Source organism: Paramormyrops kingsleyae, chromosome 25 (assembly GCF_048594095.1).
Source record: "Paramormyrops kingsleyae isolate MSU_618 chromosome 25, PKINGS_0.4, whole genome shotgun sequence".
NCBI lineage: Eukaryota > Metazoa > Chordata > Actinopteri > Osteoglossiformes > Mormyridae > Paramormyrops > Paramormyrops kingsleyae.
The window spans coordinates 10,052,897-10,072,864 of NC_132821.1; the positions used below are offsets into that span (position 1 = coordinate 10,052,897).

Sequence of the window (19,968 nt, forward strand, 5' to 3'; positions counted from 1 at the left end):
CCCCCTCCCCAGCAGTAGCGGCGCAGACCAGCAGTGTTCCTGTGATGGCTGGTACAACCGTGCAGCGACCGGAGAGCTCGGCGACTGAGCAGTCGGAGGACGCAGTCAGTGTCAGCAACGGCGAGATCTTTCAAGTGTGAGTATGAGTGTCTCGGATTTGCAGCTTCATTGATACCTTTTGCTTTTGCTTGTGAGCCAATTGAAGGTGCAATTTTAAGACGAAATATGTTTTCCACATGGCAGTACCCGGGAGGTGCAGTGGCCACAGACCTCCAGGCACATGATGCAGGAGAAGGGACTGCACCGGAAACATTCTCTGGACCATCCCCTCCTGAAGGGCTTCGCCGCATACTTGGAGAAGGATCTCCTGATTGAGAATTTCAAGCAGACGGTGAGGTCTCCCATAAAAGTTCACTCTATTATTTTTTGGAGCTTTATATCTACGCAATATATTCATTAAGTAATGCCGATTTTATTTTCCAGGTGGAAAACGTCAGCAGGTTCATGGTTTTTGTGAACCCTGAAGAGCCATCCCTTGAATTTCTGAGGGAGAGGGAGAGGACGAAGCTCTTCTTTCGGGAGCTGACTGAGGCTGGTCTCTCCAGGCAGACTCAGGTCAACTACATGAAGAGCCTGAAGAGGTTGGTAGCATGTAGATTTTTAACAGTATATTGTAGGTTTGTGTTGTATTGTCGTATCTGTTTTCTTCAAGGAAGTTCAGTCCTCCCACTATTGTCATGGTGGCATGTACAAGTTTATGTACATATGGATACTTACATACATGTCCTTCCTCTGACAGATTCCTCAAGTACCACACCGTGGCCACCGACCTCCGGCGTGACAACATTGCCTTGTGGAATGAGGCAATGTTCTTCGTGGAGTACCTGGGCTCACTCCAGCAGAGCTCTGCAAAGTTGGTGAGTAAGGAGATGACGCAATGGAGGTAAGTTCAACTGTCAACACCCGTTAAATTCCATATTATGATTTGATTATACATCTCCTCTACTGTGTTTAACACACTCATAATGTTTTTTTTTTATCTCCCTCACTGCTCTTGGAGTGCACTGCATGGAGAAGCAGAGCCATTTTACATTGTGAGCACATTTTATTAAAATGTGTACTGTATTGATTAGGATTGACAGTAATTGAATTTTCTTCTCCCACCCACATAGTCATGTCATTCTCACGGGGATGAGCCCAGAGAAGAGTCCAGAGGACTGCTGGGCCGTGCTGAGGGCTGCCAAGAACGACTTCTTGGCAGTCCTTGGCAAGGTGTATCCGGAGGAGATGCCCCTGGAGTGTGCAGAGTGCTGCCTTGTCCTCTACTACCTGGAGGCCACGGTGATTCTGAAGCATCTCCAGCCACCAGGCGTGGTGGAGCACATGACCGTAAGTGTTGTATTCTTTTTGTCTTCACTTTTCCTTTTTGCCGATACTCTTATTTATCAGTGGGACATCATTGTATTGTGTAGGTCCAGGAGTGGATGACCAGGAGCACGTCCGAGGCCGACCATACGGTGATTGTGGTGAAGGAACACAAGACGTCGGCGCAGCAAGCGGCCACGTTTGCATTGTCCTCTGAGGAGGAGACGGTAAGTATATCAAGTTTGATAAGATTTATTTCATAGTTTATTTCAAGAGCAGCGATTTAATCTGTTTTCCTCTGCCAACAGTGGTTCGACATCTACTTCACCCAGGTACGGCCACAGCTCCTGAGCTCCAAGAGGAGCCGGACGACACTGGATGACCTGGGAGGAGACAAACGGTTCTTCGTCTCCACCGCAGGCAGGCCGGCGTTCAACGCTTCGAATGACCTCAACCGGCTGCACCAAAAGTGAGCTGATCGTCATGATTAATTCCCCCTATAATATGTTCTACATACGTGTTGTGTGAGACGTATTAATAAATGTATTTTTGTATTTTAGATACAAGCTGGATCCAGTCACCTACCAGACGGCCCGGCGCATCTTTGAGACGGCCACCAAGGACTTGACGGACCAAGAGAAGTCCTTGGTGGCCGATTACCTCACTCATTCCACTGCGACGGCTGACGAGCACTACCGGATGAAGCAGTCGCGGAATGTGGTGCTGGCCAGTAAGCTGCTGAAGAAGCTGGCAGGTGACTCAAGGTAGGCATGTTCTCTGTTTGTCAACACACTTACCAACATCAAGACACACAACCAAAGCCCTCACCACTGAACACTAACCTTAAACGTTTGTGGGTTTTTTTTTTATTTTTTTTATTTTTATATTTATCTCAGCGCTGACTCCGCAGAGGAAGGACCCAGCTGTTCTGCCCGTGGTGCCGCACGGGATGCTGCCCTGGCATCCAACCAACAGATGGATGTCCAGGCAGCGTTCGATCAGCTCCTTCGGACCCACCCCGTGACCCTGGACGGCGACATCCCAGACAAGACAGCACGCTCGCAGACGTCGGGCCGGTTTCAGCGGCAGCTCTATGATCGCTGGCTGAAGGCCCAGATGAGGATGCGCGTACGGCATGTCTTGTGTGAGTATTGTTTGTAGCACTAATGACATTTTTTACTGTGAAACGGTCCTATCTACATAGGCTTCTTAACTAACAACAATTTACTTTGTTCTTGACAGCACACTTTGGCAGACGGCAGCCCACCGAGTCCCGGGTCGACGCTTGGATCAGGAACCAAGGCTGGAAAAGTAACGTTCCCAGCGCGGCCAGCGTTCTGAAGGACTGGAGACCAGTGGGTTCGGTGGACACTGCCGTGGACTCTAGCCACATCCAGGAGCTCATCCACAACCAGAAGTGGAAGGGACTTGTGGTGATGGACATTGCGGGGAAGGGGAAGGGAGTCTGCGCCACCCGGCAGTTCCAGGCTGGTGAGGTGGTGTGTGACTACCACGGGCCGGTAGTCACAGCCACTGAGGGCCAGCGGATTCACTCATCGACGAAGGAAGAAGAATCTGGCTACATGTTCTTCTTCCGGAACAGCCATAAGTCTGAGTGTGCCTGTCACCCGGGCATACAGCCTTTTGGCCGGCTGATTAATCATTCCCATAAGAAGGCCAACCTCCGGCCAAGACTGTACAGCCCAGCCGTCGGGGGACAGGATGTTATTTTGCTTTTGGCCCTGAACAGGATTAATGTTGGGGAGGAACTGTTGTTCGATTATGGGGTGCAGAGGAAATCGTTCAGGGGAGAGGGACTGAGAACCATTGAGAACATGTAGTTAATTTTTGGCAAGATCATCATTTTGATTGTTTGCTACTCTTCCCAAAAGTGATGTGGGTAGATTATTCCACCATGCAAGGTCGGGCAGATTATTCATTCATCAAATTTAAAGCTCTTAATTTCTAATCAATTGGCCCAAGTACATCCTGATTGCACTGTACTATTTTCTTGTATGCAGTTTTTATGTGAAATAACTCTTTAAATGTGAAATAAAGTGACACTTTTCTAGTATAATTGTTTTGGGTTTTTTTTTGACAATGTATAAAGTTTAAGACCTTGTCGTTGCCCCAAGTATTACAGTAGTTTAAGTGCGACACACAGGTCACTTACTCAAGCGGTTAGCATCAACATCTGAGATGAGGGGTAACAGACTTCGGAAGGGCCTGACAATCTGTACGGATGCCTAGAATGAGGTCTGTTTGAGCTCCTACCTCAGGCTATAAAGCCAAATTAAGCATCAAATTAAAGCACAACATTTGTGGTCCACACAGAGACCAGACACATGTCAATAGCCCCAGCAGTTTTAGAGTAACCCTTCAAAATATTTGGAGCATTATAGACTGGGCCACTACCTATCTGATGCGTGGCACACTGACCTGTAATACACCGCAAATACACCAAAGCACGTGACGAACTGAAACACACAGCCCGTCTACTCAAATAATCACGCTTTTATTTTACAGTTTGCAAGGGAATTAGCAGGATAACCTTAGCAAAATCACAGAGGTCAAAGCAATGACAGACAATATAAAATGTACACAGGCAAATAAAGCTGACAACCTACAGTATTTGTGGAGCATAAAAACATGATGACCGTTTTAAGGAAAAATAACCTCAACTATTTTACCAGTGCGACCCACAGGTTACTTACTGAAGCGGTTAACATCAACATCTGAGATGACGGGTAACAGACTTCAGAAGGGCTAATTATGATATATATAGTTGATATACAATTAGAGTATTAAGCTTGTCCTAACTTATATTAAATTATAAAGTTATTAAACTTATATTAGACATATTATATATATGATGTTATTTATCAAAGACATTGAGCACTAAACAATGGAGATGACAATTGGAAATTCAACTAAAAGTAAGTAATAAGCAGAAGAAAACAGGGAACAGGGCCACACAGGCAAGTTAGCTGTAGTTGTGAGCAAATTACAATGATGCAAATATTTTTAATCCAACTATTTAGTTACAAATTCCTCAGCCTGGGAGTCATCAGCATTTGAATCAAGCAGGTCAGTTACTCAAGTCGTTAACATCGGCTTCTGAGATGAGGGCTATTGTTTCCTTGATTGCTGTTTTTCACCTCTCTGCGATGCACATGCACGGCTACCCATCCCCCAACTATCTGCCAGCGCAACAATTAGGCTGAGATCAGGTAAACAGAGTGACTAAAATAAATGTATTAAACAACCAGTAATGCCGAGCAATACACCAAAATATTCGGAACATTATACACTGAGTCTATCCTGCTAATATTAGTAGTCACTGTATGTCAATTTGTCTGTGTCACAACAGTACGGATTAGAACAATATATGGTACCATCAGTAATGCGATCTGGGCCCTTTAAGGCTGGCTCGCTCCAAATAGTGAGCGAGTGCGAGAGTGGGTTAGAGCAAGGCGGCGGGGAGGGGGGGCAAATTCAGGCAGAAATTTCAGGGTAAAAACGGCGAAATCGAAATTGGATCATACTGCCAATATTGCTCAGAATCGCTGCAGCTTTCCGATGGTATGCGGGCCGTTGCGGTTGCTTACCGTGACCGACACATAAGAAAGCAAACATTATTTATTATCATCCTATGTATGTTAAATTATGATCTTCCACATTAATCAAGAGATTGTAAAACGGACAATATTACAGCTCCAATAGCTTATATTAAAGTCACCCAAGAGTCACAACATGGTTTTGAAATGGCAAAGACAGACAGAAATTAAATGTATATAAGCAAGCAACATAAGGGATCCGTTGTTTGGGTAAATTATATTATAGTATACTATATATATGTGGTGTGGTGGCGAATTCGTGCAGAAATTTCGGGGTAAAAACGGCGAAATCGAAATTGGATCATACTGCCAATATTGCTCAGAATCGCTGTAGCTTGGTATGCGGGCCGTTGCGGTTGCTTACCGTGACCGACACATAAGAAAGCAAACATTCTTTATTACCATCCTATGTATGTTAAATTACGATCTTCCACATTAATCAAGAGATTGTAAAACTGACAATATTACAGCTCCAATAGCTTATATTAAAGTCACACAAGAGTCACAACATGGTTTTGAAATGGCAAAGACAGACACAAATGAAATGTATGTCAGCAAGCAACATACAGGTAAGGGATCTTTTGTTTGGGTAGATTTATATTATATTAAATAGGCTACTATATTTTTGTGGTGTGGTGGCGAAATCGTGCAGAAGTTTTATAACTGCACTATCGATTTATCACCTTATTTAGAAATAAAAATTCAGTTCTTATCCTTTTTAAAAGTTATATTGTTTGAAACTGTCTTCCAGTGGAAGTGTCCCTCAGAGTGACACCGGGGGTGGAGTGGGGTGGGATGGGGTGGGCGGGGCTACGAGGGGGCGGGGGGGCGGTCAGAATCGTATATTAAGAGGAGACCTCCGCATGTACAGTCACTCTACCTCTGCTTCCAGCGAGACAAGAGCTCCAGATTCTGCTCAAGATTTCATCTTTTGTTGAACAACTCGTGAAGAATGGCTTCCAAGGCGTAAGTAATTACGATCAATTTATTATTGCTTTTGAATGTGTAGAAACTGTGTTGTTCATCTTTGTATGTAGTTTACTGACACTGCTTAAGTCTCTTAAACTGACTACAGTACTATTGTTTAAACTTAAATTGCATCCACTACAAAACTAAAACAATATTTCGAAGCAACTTTTTTTAATTACAAAAACTCATCTTTTTAGAAAGACATTTTATAGATTCTCCTATTTAATCTCTTTATTTTTACTCTGTAGCACTTTCAGATTGCTAAAATATAAGGGCTTATATTGCTTGATATAAATGTAACTACAGTCGAACCTCATTACAACATACCCCGTTTATAACGTTTACACCAATACAACGTTCAAATTTCGATGTCCCGAATTCGCGTATTGCATTATTCCATTTGCCGGTATCGCTTAGAACATACACCTTTACAGCGTAAACTTCGATATAACGTATGATTTTCAGAGGAAAATAGGCAAACTGACCATCGTTACAACGTACAGCCTCATCTTCCGAGCGCGTGCACAATTCAGAATCGGCTGTTGCCGGCCATCTACATCGCTTAGCAACGCCTAACTGTATGAACCTATCCTCACGAAGCATTCCACGCCGGCCGCACTTCTTGCATGCAGCCCCCGTTCCATTCATTTTGAGGGACCTGGTTACAACATACTATGGTTATAACGTACAAATTCTTAATGTCCCCCGAGGTACGTTGTAACGAAGTTCGACTGTAATTAGTAAAAATCTTTTAGTAGTTGTGATCATGTAGTTTACTAATTACTTTTCTCAGTCTGGGACCCATCAGGATGACAATAGATATGCAAATGTTATTTATCCAAACCACTGAGGAATGAACAATGTTGATGATGATGACTGGAATGGGTCCTGAAAATCATGAATTAAATCTAATCTTAAGTAACACTTCCTTGACTGTTACATAAAACTGTTAATTGTTTTTTTTTGTTGTTGTTTTTTTATATCCGCAGTACTTCCAACAGGCATTTCCTGCTCTGCCCCGTGTGCAAGAAGACACAGGCAAGCCTCTCGGTGCATCTGACTAGGGTGTGCATGAAGAGATCTTCGAAAGAAGCCATCCAAGAAGTAGTGGAGAAGGCAAAGCAGGATGCGCTTGAAGTTCTGCAGTGGGGCAGGGTGTTCAGCTACAGGCACCTGCGAGACATTATGGATGATGCTAATCCTATGAGCAGGTTGGTGGGAAAACTCTTCAGTCTTTTTTACACATCTCGCTTCGTTTCTTCAGTATGACATTTACTAACAGTTTTTTTTATTTACTTATTTATCTGAAAGGATGATCCAGGAGCTGGAGCGTCGCCACATGGTGGTGCCTGACACCCCCTCCCCAGCAGTAGCGGCGCAGACCAGCAGTGTTCCTGTGATGGCTGGTACAACCGTGCAGCGACCGGAGAGCTCGGCGACTGAGCAGTCGGAGGACGCAGTCAGTGTCAGCAACGGCGAGATCTTTCAAGTGTGAGTATGAGTGTCTCGGATTTGCAGCTTCATTGATACCTTTTGCTTTTGCTTGTGAGCCAATTGAAGGTGCAATTTTAAGACGAAATATGTTTTCCACATGGCAGTACCCGGGAGGTGCAGTGGCCACAGACCTCCAGGCACATGATGCAGGAGAAGGGACTGCACCGGAAACATTCTCTGGACCATCCCCTCCTGAAGGGCTTCGCCGCATACTTGGAGAAGGATCTCCTGATTGAGAATTTCAAGCAGACGGTGAGGTCTCCCATAAAAGTTCACTCTATTATTTTTTGGAGCTTTATATCTACGCAATATATTCATTAAGTAATGCCGATTTTATTTTCCAGGTGGAAAACGTCAGCAGGTTCATGTTTTTTGTGAACCCTGAAGAGCCATCCCTTGAATTTCTGAGGGAGAGGGAGAGGACGAAGCTCTTCTTTCGGGAGCTGACTGAGGCTGGTCTCTCCAGGCAGACTCAGGTCAACTACATGAAGAGCCTGAAGAGGTTGGTAGCATGTAGATTTTTAACAGTATATTGTAGGTTTGTGTTGTATTGTCGTATCTGTTATCTTCAAGGAAGTTCAGTCCTCCCACTATTGTCATGGTGGCATGTACAAGTTTATGTACATATGGATACTTACATACATGTCCTTCCTCTGACAGATTCCTCAAGTACCACACCGTGGCCACCGACCTCCGGCGTGACAACATTGCCTTGTGGAATGAGGCAATGTTCTTCGTGGAGTACCTGGGCTCACTCCAGCAGAGCTCTGCAAAGTTGGTGAGTAAGGAGATGACGCAATGGAGGTAAGTTCAACTGTCAACACCCGTTAAATTCCATATTATGATTTGATTATACATCTCCTCTACTGTGTTTAACACACTCATAATGTTTTTATTTTTATCTCCCTCACTGCTCCTGGAGTGCACTGCATGGAGAAGCAGAGCCATTTTACATTGTGAGCACATTTTATTAAAATGTGTACTGTATTGATTAGGATTGACAGTAATTGAATTTTCTTCTCCCACCCACATAGTCATGTCATTCTCACGGGGATGAGCCCAGAGAAGAGTCCAGAGGACTGTTGGGCCGTGCTGAGGGCGGCCAAGAACGACTTCTTGGCAGTCCTTGGCAAGGTGTATCCGGAGGAGATGCCCCTGGAGTGTGCAGAGTGCTGCCTTGTCCTCTACTACCTGGAGGCCACGGTGATTCTGAAGCATCTCCAGCCACCAGGCGTGGTGGAGCACATGACCGTAAGTGTTGTATTCTTTTTGTCTTCACTTTTCCTTTTTGCCGATACTCTTATTTATCAGTGGGACATCATTGTATTGTGTAGGTCCAGGAGTGGATGACCAGGAGCACGTCCGAGGCCGACCATACGGTGATTGTGGTGAAGGAACACAAGACGTCGGCGCAGCAAGCGGCCACGTTTGCATTGTCCTCTGAGGAGGAGACGGTAAGTATATCAAGTTTGATAAGATTTATTTCATAGTTTATTTCAAGAGCAGCGATTTAATCTGTTTTCCTCTGCCAACAGTGGTTCGACATCTACTTCACCCAGGTACGGCCACAGCTCCTGAGCTCCAAGAGGAGCCGGACGACACTGGATGACCTGGGAGGAGACAAACGGTTCTTCGTCTCCACCGCAGGCAGGCCGGCGTTCAACGCTTCGAATGACCTCAACCGGCTGCACCAAAAGTGAGCTGATCGTCATGATTAATTCCCCCTATAATATGTTCTACATACGTGTTGTGTGAGACGTATTAATAAATGTATTTTTGTATTTTAGATACAAGCTGGATCCAGTCACCTACCAGACGGCCCGGCGCATCTTTGAGACGGCCACCAAGGACTTGACGGACCAAGAGAAGTCCTTGGTGGCCGATTACCTCACTCATTCCACTGCGACGGCTGACGAGCACTACCGGATGAAGCAGTCGCGGAATGTGGTGCTGGCCAGTAAGCTGCTGAAGAAGCTGGCAGGTGACTCAAGGTAGGCATGTTCTCTGTTTGTCAACACACTTACCAACATCAAGACACACAACCAAAGCCCTCACCACTGAACACTAACCTTAAACGTTTGTGGGTTTTTTTTTATTTTTTTTATTTTTATATTTATCTCAGCGCTGACTCCGCAGAGGAAGGACCCAGCTGTTCTGCCCGTGGTGCCGCACGGGATGCTGCCCTGGCATCCAACCAACAGATGGATGTCCAGGCAGCGTTCGATCAGCTCCTTCGGACCCACCCCGTGACCCTGGACGGCGACATCCCAGACAAGACAGCACGCTCGCAGACGTCGGGCCGGTTTCAGCGGCAGCTCTATGATCGCTGGCTGAAGGCCCAGATGAGGATGCGCGTACGGCATGTCTTGTGTGAGTATTGTTTGTAGCACTAATGACATTTTTTACTGTGAAACGGTCCTATCTACATAGGCTTCTTAACTAACAACAATTTACTTTGTTCTTGACAGCACACTTTGGCAGACGGCAGCCCACCGAGTCCCGGGTCGACGCTTGGATCAGGAACCAAGGCTGGAAAAGTAACGTTCCCAGCGCGGCCAGCGTTCTGAAGGACTGGAGACCAGTGGGTTCGGTGGACACTGCCGTGGACTCTAGCCACATCCAGGAGCTCATCCACAACCAGAAGTGGAAGGGACTTGTGGTGATGGACATTGCGGGGAAGGGGAAGGGAGTCTGCGCCACCCGGCAGTTCCAGGCTGGTGAGGTGGTGTGTGACTACCACGGGCCGGTAGTCACAGCCACTGAGGGCCAGCGGATTCACTCATCGACGAAGGAAGAAGAATCTGGCTACATGTTCTTCTTCCGGAACAGCCATAAGTCTGAGTGTGCCTGTCACCCGGGCATACAGCCTTTTGGCCGGCTGATTAATCATTCCCATAAGAAGGCCAACCTCCGGCCAAGACTGTACAGCCCAGCCGTCGGGGGACAGGATGTTATTTTGCTTTTGGCCCTGAACAGGATTAATGTTGGGGAGGAACTGTTGTTCGATTATGGGGTGCAGAGGAAATCGTTCAGGGGAGAGGGACTGAGAACCATTGAGAACATGTAGTTAATTTTTGGCAAGATCATCATTTTGATTGTTTGCTACTCTTCCCAAAAGTGATGTGGGTAGATTATTCCACCATGCAAGGTCGGGCAGATTATTCATTCATCAAATTTAAAGCTCTTAATTTCTAATCAATTGGCCCAAGTACATCCTGATTGCACTGTACTATTTTCTTGTATGCAGTTTTTATGTGAAATAACTCTTTAAATGTGAAATAAAGTGACACTTTTCTAGTATAATTGTTTTGGGTTTTTTTTTGACAATGTATAAAGTTTAAGACCTTGTCGTTGCCCCAAGTATTACAGTAGTTTAAGTGCGACCCACAGGTTACTTACTGAAGCGGTTAACATCAACATCTGAGATGACGGGTAACAGACTTCAGAAGGGCTAATTATGATATATATAGTTGATATACAATTAGAGTATTAAGCTTGTCCTAACTTATATTAAATTATAAAGTTATTAAACTTATATTAGACATATTATATATATGATGTTATTTATCAAAGACATTGAGCACTAAACAATGGAGATGACAATTGGAAATTCAACTAAAAGTAAGTAATAAGCAGAAGAAAACAGGGAACAGGGCCACACAGGCAAGTTAGCTGTAGTTGTGAGCAAATTACAATGATGCAAATATTTTTAATCCAACTATTTAGTTACAAATTCCTCAGCCTGGGAGTCATCAGCATTTGAATCAAGCAGGTCAGTTACTCAAGTCGTTAACATCGGCTTCTGAGATGAGGGCTATTGTTTCCTTGATTGCTGTTTTTCACCTCTCTGCGATGCACATGCACGGCTACCCATCCCCCAACTATCTGCCAGCGCAACAATTAGGCTGAGATCAGGTAAACAGAGTGACTAAAATAAATGTATTAAACAACCAGTAATGCCGAGCAATACACCAAAATATTCGGAACATTATACACTGAGTCTATCCTGCTAATATTAGTAGTCACTGTATGTCAATTTGTCTGTGTCACAACAGTACGGATTAGAACAATATATGGTACCATCAGTAATGCGATCTGGGCCCTTTAAGGCTGGCTCGCTCCAAATAGTGAGCGAGTGCGAGAGTGGGTTAGAGCAAGGCGGCGGGGAGGGGGGGCAAATTCAGGCAGAAATTTCAGGGTAAAAACGGCGAAATCGAAATTGGATCATACTGCCAATATTGCTCAGAATCGCTGCAGCTTTCCGATGGTATGCGGGCCGTTGCGGTTGCTTACCGTGACCGACACATAAGAAAGCAAACATTATTTATTATCATCCTATGTATGTTAAATTATGATCTTCCACATTAATCAAGAGATTGTAAAACGGACAATATTACAGCTCCAATAGCTTATATTAAAGTCACCCAAGAGTCACAACATGGTTTTGAAATGGCAAAGACAGACAGAAATTAAATGTATATAAGCAAGCAACATAAGGGATCCGTTGTTTGGGTAAATTATATTATAGTATACTATATATATGTGGTGTGGTGGCGAATTCGTGCAGAAATTTCGGGGTAAAAACGGCGAAATCGAAATTGGATCATACTGCCAATATTGCTCAGAATCGCTGTAGCTTGGTATGCGGGCCGTTGCGGTTGCTTACCGTGACCGACACATAAGAAAGCAAACATTCTTTATTACCATCCTATGTATGTTAAATTACGATCTTCCACATTAATCAAGAGATTGTAAAACTGACAATATTACAGCTCCAATAGCTTATATTAAAGTCACACAAGAGTCACAACATGGTTTTGAAATGGCAAAGACAGACACAAATGAAATGTATGTCAGCAAGCAACATACAGGTAAGGGATCTTTTGTTTGGGTAGATTTATATTATATTAAATAGGCTACTATATTTTTGTGGTGTGGTGGCGAAATCGTGCAGAAGTTTTATAACTGCACTATCGATTTATCACCTTATTTAGAAATAAAAATTCAGTTCTTATCCTTTTTAAAAGTTATATTGTTTGAAACTGTCTTCCAGTGGAAGTGTCCCTCAGAGTGACACCGGGGGTGGAGTGGGGTGGGATGGGGTGGGCGGGGCTACGAGGGGGCGGGGGGGCGGTCAGAATCGTATATTAAGAGGAGACCTCCGCATGTACAGTCACTCTACCTCTGCTTCCAGCGAGACAAGAGCTCCAGATTCTGCTCAAGATTTCATCTTTTGTTGAACAACTCGTGAAGAATGGCTTCCAAGGCGTAAGTAATTACGATCAATTTATTATTGCTTTTGAATGTGTAGAAACTGTGTTGTTCATCTTTGTATGTAGTTTACTGACACTGCTTAAGTCTCTTAAACTGACTACAGTACTATTGTTTAAACTTAAATTGCATCCACTACAAAACTAAAACAATATTTCGAAGCAACTTTTTTTAATTACAAAAACTCATCTTTTTAGAAAGACATTTTATAGATTCTCCTATTTAATCTCTTTATTTTTACTCTGTAGCACTTTCAGATTGCTAAAATATAAGGGCTTATATTGCTTGATATAAATGTAACTACAGTCGAACCTCGTTACAACATACCCCGTTTATAACGTTTACACCAATACAACGTTCAAATTTCGATGTCCCGAATTCGCGTATTGCATTATTCCATTTGCCGGTATCGCTTAGAACATACACCTTTACAGCGTAAACTTCGATATAACGTATGATTTTCAGAGGAAAATAGGCAAACTGACCATCGTTACAACGTACAGCCTCATCTTCCGAGCGCGTGCACAATTCAGAATCGGCTGTTGCCGGCCATCTACATCGCTTAGCAACGCCTAACTGTATGAACCTATCCTCACGAAGCATTCCACGCCGGCCGCACTTCTTGCATGCAGCCCCCGTTCCATTCATTTTGAGGGACCTGGTTACAACATACTATGGTTATAACGTACAAATTCTTAATGTCCCCCGAGGTACGTTGTAACGAAGTTCGACTGTAATTAGTAAAAATCTTTTAGTAGTTGTGATCATGTAGTTTACTAATTACTTTTCTCAGTCTGGGACCCATCAGGATGACAATAGATATGCAAATGTTATTTATCCAAACCACTGAGGAATGAACAATGTTGATGATGATGACTGGAATGGGTCCTGAAAATCATGAATTAAATCTAATCTTAAGTAACACTTCCTTGACTGTTACATAAAACTGTTAATTGTTTTTTTTTGTTGTTGTTTTTTTATATCCGCAGTACTTCCAACAGGCATTTCCTGCTCTGCCCCGTGTGCAAGAAGACACAGGCAAGCCTCTCGGTGCATCTGACTAGGGTGTGCATGAAGAGATCTTCGAAAGAAGCCATCCAAGAAGTAGTGGAGAAGGCAAAGCAGGATGCGCTTGAAGTTCTGCAGTGGGGCAGGGTGTTCAGCTACAGGCACCTGCGAGACATTATGGATGATGCTAATCCTATGAGCAGGTTGGTGGGAAAACTCTTCAGTCTTTTTTACACATCTCGCTTCGTTTCTTCAGTATGACATTTACTAACAGTTTTTTTTATTTACTTATTTATCTGAAAGGATGATCCAGGAGCTGGAGCGTCGCCACATGGTGGTGCCTGACACCCCCTCCCCAGCAGTAGCGGCGCAGACCAGCAGTGTTCCTGTGATGGCTGGTACAACCGTGCAGCGACCGGAGAGCTCGGCGACTGAGCAGTCGGAGGACGCAGTCAGTGTCAGCAACGGCGAGATCTTTCAAGTGTGAGTATGAGTGTCTCGGATTTGCAGCTTCATTGATACCTTTTGCTTTTGCTTGTGAGCCAATTGAAGGTGCAATTTTAAGACGAAATATGTTTTCCACATGGCAGTACCCGGGAGGTGCAGTGGCCACAGACCTCCAGGCACATGATGCAGGAGAAGGGACTGCACCGGAAACATTCTCTGGACCATCCCCTCCTGAAGGGCTTCGCCGCATACTTGGAGAAGGATCTCCTGATTGAGAATTTCAAGCAGACGGTGAGGTCTCCCATAAAAGTTCACTCTATTATTTTTTGGAGCTTTATATCTACGCAATATATTCATTAAGTAATGCCGATTTTATTTTCCAGGTGGAAAACGTCAGCAGGTTCATGTTTTTTGTGAACCCTGAAGAGCCATCCCTTGAATTTCTGAGGGAGAGGGAGAGGACGAAGCTCTTCTTTCGGGAGCTGACTGAGGCTGGTCTCTCCAGGCAGACTCAGGTCAACTACATGAAGAGCCTGAAGAGGTTGGTAGCATGTAGATTTTTAACAGTATATTGTAGGTTTGTGTTGTATTGTCGTATCTGTTTTCTTCAAGGAAGTTCAGTCCTCCCACTATTGTCATGGTGGCATGTACAAGTTTATGTACATATGGATACTTACATACATGTCCTTCCTCTGACAGATTCCTCAAGTACCACACCGTGGCCACCGACCTCCGGCGTGACAACATTGCCTTGTGGAATGAGGCAATGTTCTTCGTGGAGTACCTGGGCTCACTCCAGCAGAGCTCTGCAAAGTTGGTGAGTAAGGAGATGACGCAAAGGAGGTAAGTTCAACTATCAACACCCGTTAAATTCCATATTATGATTTGATTATACATCTCCTCTACTGTGTTTAACACACTCATAATGTTTTTTTTTTTTATCTCCCTCACTGCTCCATTTTACATTGTGAGCACATTTTATTAAAATGTGTACTGTATTGATTAGGATTGACAGTAATTGAATTTTCTTCTCCCACCCACATAGTCATGTCATTCTCACGGGGATGAGCCCAGAGAAGAGTCCAGAGGACTGCTGGGCCGTGCTGAGGGCTGCCAAGAACGACTTCTTGGCAGTCCTTGGCAAGGTGTATCCGGAGGAGATGCCCCTGGAGTGTGCAGAGTGCTGCCTTGTCCTCTACTACCTGGAGGCCACGGTGATTCTGAAGCATCTCCAGCCACCAGGCGTGGTGGAGCACATGACCGTAAGTGTTGTATTCTTTTTGTCTTCACTTTTCCTTTTTGCCGATACTCTTATTTATCAGTGGGACATCATTGTATTGTGTAGGTCCAGGAGTGGATGACCAGGAGCACGTCCGAGGCCGACCATACGGTGATTGTGGTGAAGGAACACAAGACGTCGGCGCAGCAAGCGGCCACGTTTGCATTGTCCTCTGAGGAGGAGACGGTAAGTATATCAAGTTTGATAAGATTTATTTCATAGTTTATTTCAAGAGCAGCGATTTAATCTGTTTTCCTCTGCCAACAGTGGTTCGACATCTACTTCACCCAGGTACGGCCACAGCTCCTGAGCTCCAAGAGGAGCCGGACGACACTGGATGACCTGGGAGGAGACAAACGGTTCTTCGTCTCCACCGCAGGCAGGCCGGCGTTCAACGCTTCGAATGACCTCAACCGGCTGCACCAAAAGTGAGCTGATCGTCATGATTAATTCCCCCTATAATATGTTCTACATACGTGTTGTGTGAGACGTATTAATAAATGTATTTTTGTATTTTAGATACAAGCTGGATCCAGTCACCTACCAGACGGCCCGGCGCATCTTTGAGACGGCCACCAAGGACTTGACGGACCAAGAGAAGTCCTTGGTGGCCGATTACCTCACTCATTCCACTGCGACGGCTGACGAGCACTACCGGATGAAGCAGTCGCGGAATGTGGTGCTGGCCAGTAAGCTGCTGAAGAAGCTGGCAGGTGACTCAAGGTAGGCATGTTCTCTGTTTGTCAACACACTTACCAACATCAAGACACACAACCAAAGCCCTCACCACTGAACACTAACCTTAAACGTTTGTGGGTTTTTTTTTATTTTTTTTATTTTTATATTTATCTCAGCGCTGACTCCGCAGAGGAAGGACCCAGCTGTTCTGCCCGTGGTGCCGCACGGGATGCTGCCCTGGCATCCAACCAACAGATGGATGTCCAGGCAGCGTTCGATCAGCTCCTTCGGACCCACCCCGTGACCCTGGATGGCGACATCCCAGACAAGACAGCACGCTCGCAGACGTCGGGCCGGTTTCAGCGGCAGCTCTATGATCGCTGGCTGAAGGCCCAGATGAGGATGCGCGTACGGCATGTCTTGTGTGAGTATTGTTTGTAGCACTAATGACATTTTTTACTGTGAAACGGTCCTATCTACATAGGCTTCTTAACTAACAACAATTTACTTTGTTCTTGACAGCACACTTTGGCAGACGGCAGCCCACCGAGTCCCGGGTCGACGCTTGGATCAGGAACCAAGGCTGGAAAAGTAACGTTCCCAGCGCGGCCAGCGTTCTGAAGGACTGGAGACCAGTGGGTTCGGTGGACACTGCCGTGGACTCTAGCCACATCCAGGAGCTCATCCACAACCAGAAGTGGAAGGGACTTGTGGTGATGGACATTGCGGGGAAGGGGAAGGGAGTCTGCGCCACCCGGCAGTTCCAGGCTGGTGAGGTGGTGTGTGACTACCACGGGCCGGTAGTCACAGCCACTGAGGGCCAGCGGATTCACTCATCGACGAAGGAAGAAGAATCTGGCTACATGTTCTTCTTCCGGAACAGCCATAAGTCTGAGTGTGCCTGTCACCCGGGCATACAGCCTTTTGGCCGGCTGATTAATCATTCCCATAAGAAGGCCAACCTCCGGCCAAGACTGTACAGCCCAGCCGTCGGGGGACAGGATGTTATTTTGCTTTTGGCCCTGAACAGGATTAATGTTGGGGAGGAACTGTTGTTCGATTATGGGGTGCAGAGGAAATCGTTCAGGGGAGAGGGACTGAGAACCATTGAGAACATGTAGTTAATTTTTGGCAAGATCATCATTTTGATTGTTTGCTACTCTTCCCAAAAGTGATGTGGGTAGATTATTCCACCATGCAAGGTCGGGCAGATTATTCATTCATCAAATTTAAAGCTCTTAATTTCTAATCAATTGGCCCAAGTACATCCTGATTGCACTGTACTATTTTCTTGTATGCAGTTTTTATGTGAAATAACTCTTTAAATGTGAAATAATTATACTAGAAAAGTGTCACTTTATTTTGGTTTTTTTTTTGACAATGTATAAAGTTTAAGACCTTGTCGTTGCCCCAAGTATTACAGTAGTTTACAGTACTTGGATAGTAGAAATAATACACAGCAGAATGGTACAGGTGTAAGGTAAATGTCAATTAAATCAGTGGATATAGCCTTAATAAACAGGATGTGTCCAACCAGGCTACTTACGAATTATAAGAAAATCATCTGCATAGATGCAGGGACCTCAACTTTTCCATGACTTACCTGTTTGTTTCTTTTTTCCAGTGCTTTCAACAGGCATTTTCTACTTTGCCCCGTCTGCCAGAAGACACAGCCGAACCTGTCGGTGCACCTGACTCGTGTGTGCATGAAGACGTCATCAAAAGAGGCTATCTGCGACGTTTTGGAGAAGGCGAAGAAGGATGCGCTGGACGTTCTGCACTGGGGCAGGGTCTTCAGTTACAGTCACATCCGACAGATTTTCGATGGTCCTGATCCAGCGAACAGGTTGGTGGAAGATCTTTTCCGTCTTTCTACACATCACATGTTTCTCCTGACTGAAATTCACTAACAGTGCTTCTTTTTTTTGAAAGGATGATCGAGGAGTTGCAGCGTCGCCATGTGGTGGTGACTGGCATGCCCCAATCACCAGCGATGGATCGGACCAGCACTGTCTACGCAGCCAATCAGCCCCCAGAAAGCTCAGAGGGTGAGCAAACAGAAGATGCTCACAGTGCCAGCAGTGGAGAGACCTTTCAAGTGTGAGTATCTCAGTTTTTACATTGATGCTGTTTGTTTTTGATTGAGCCAGATCAATAAGCATTTTTACAACAAAATGTGTTCCCAACATTGCAGTACCCAGAAGGTGCAGTGGCCACAGAAGACAAGGCAGCTGATGGCAGAAAAGGGGCTCTACAGGAAGCATTCTCTGGACCATCCGCTGCTGAAAGGCTTTGCCACGTACTTGGAGAGGGATCTCCAGAACAAGAATTTTAAACAGGAGGTGATGATCCCTATAGAATTATTATCTATCACTCACTCACTCACTCACTCACTCACCCACCTCCCATCCATCCATCCATCCATTCATCCTTATTCTGTTTCTTCTTCTCAGGTGGAAAATGTAGCCAGGTTCCTGTGTTTCATGAACCCGCAGGATCCCTCCCTGGAATTCGTCAAGGAAAGGGAGAAGACCAGGCATTTCTTCTCTGAGCTGACAGAGGCTAAATTGACAAAGCAGACTCAGATCAATTATATAAAGAGCCTGAAGAGGTTGGTTGTTTTGTGAATTTTTAATGTAGTTATATATGTGTTTATATACATATATGTTTCTTCAAGCCAGTTTAATCCTCCCCACTATTGTCTTTATCAAGATTACATATGTCTACATTCATGTGAATACTTACATACTTGTGCTTCCTCGGACAGATTCCTCAAGTATCACACAATTGATACTGACCTCCGGAGCAACAACGAAAGGCTGTGGAGAGATGCAAAACACTTCATCGACTACCTGGGCTTACTGCAGCGGAGCTGTGCTAAGCTAGTCGGCAAGGAAATCATCCAAAGGAGGTACACTTAATTCTTCTCGCCTATTTTACTCCTGTGGAGCTGCCTGGAGACCATGACATCCTGCTGCTCTGACTTGCCCACCATCAGAAACGGCACCTATGCCGCCTTGCCCTGCCCTCCCCTCCCCTCTGCATTAATTGCACTTGAAATTGAAATTAATTGAATTTTTCTTATTTCTTTACCCCCCCATAGGCACGCCATTCTGAAAGAGAAGCATCCACTCTCTCCGGAAGACTGCTGGGCTGTGCTGAGGGCTGCCAAGAAAGATTTCTTGGCAGTCCTCGGTAAAGTGTATCCAGAAAAGGGCTCCCTGGAATCCACGGAGTGCTGCCTCGTGCTGTACTACCTGGAGGCTGTTGTTATTTTGAAACACCTCCAGCGACCAGGAGTGGTAGAGCACATGACTGTAAGTATTATAAATCTTTTTGTTGCCCTCACTGTCACTTCACTGCCATTACTCTTATTTACTGGTGTAACGCCCTTGTCCTGTGCAGGTGGAGGAGTGGATGACTAGGACCACAGACGAGTCGGGCTATGCAGTCATTGGTGTGAAGGAGCATAAGACGTCTGCACACCAAGTGGCCTGCTTTGCCTTGCCCAATGAGGAGGAGATGGTAAGTTTATCACATTGGATGAGATTAATTTCACATTTCCTGCTAGAACCAAGCAAGTCACACTCAAAAGCAGATATTTAATCTTCCTGTTACTACTCTGCCAACAGTGGTTCGACATCTATTTTACTCGGGTGCGACCTCAGCTCCTGGCCTGCAAAAGGAGCCAGATGAATAAGGATTATGATGAATAAGGAAATGTGAAATAAAGTGACACTTTTCTAGTATAATTGTTTTGGGTTTTTTTTTGACAATGTATAAAGTTTAAGACCTTGTCGTTGCCCCAAGTATTACAGTAGTTTAAGTGCGACACACAGG

The 19,968-nt window shown here is 44.9% G+C and overlaps 1 protein-coding gene and 2 long non-coding RNA genes across 3 annotated transcripts; all 3 read left to right on the plus strand.

The window, feature by feature from the left end:
- The first annotated feature begins 6,946 nt into the window (after positions 1-6,946).
- LOC140583061 (uncharacterized) lies at positions 6,947-8,307 on the plus strand. The gene is made up of 5 exons (XM_072707643.1): positions 6,947-7,162; positions 7,263-7,442; positions 7,550-7,697; positions 7,790-7,947; positions 8,106-8,307. Exons 1-5 carry the CDS (start codon positions 7,023-7,025, stop codon positions 8,251-8,253), a joined length of 774 nt encoding a protein of 257 aa, XP_072563744.1. The 5' UTR covers positions 6,947-7,022; the 3' UTR covers positions 8,254-8,307.
- Positions 8,308-18,626: 10,319 nt separating this feature from the next.
- Positions 18,627-19,315, plus strand: LOC140583110 (uncharacterized). Its single transcript, XR_011985900.1, has 3 exons — positions 18,627-18,739; positions 18,896-19,039; positions 19,232-19,315. It is a non-coding gene; the product is annotated as an uncharacterized lncRNA (long non-coding RNA).
- A 20-nt stretch (positions 19,316-19,335) lies between these two features.
- On the plus strand, positions 19,336-19,832 carry LOC140583109 (uncharacterized). The gene is made up of 3 exons (XR_011985899.1): positions 19,336-19,445; positions 19,534-19,653; positions 19,761-19,832. It is a non-coding gene; the product is annotated as an uncharacterized lncRNA (long non-coding RNA).
- The last annotated feature ends 136 nt before the right edge of the window (positions 19,833-19,968 follow it).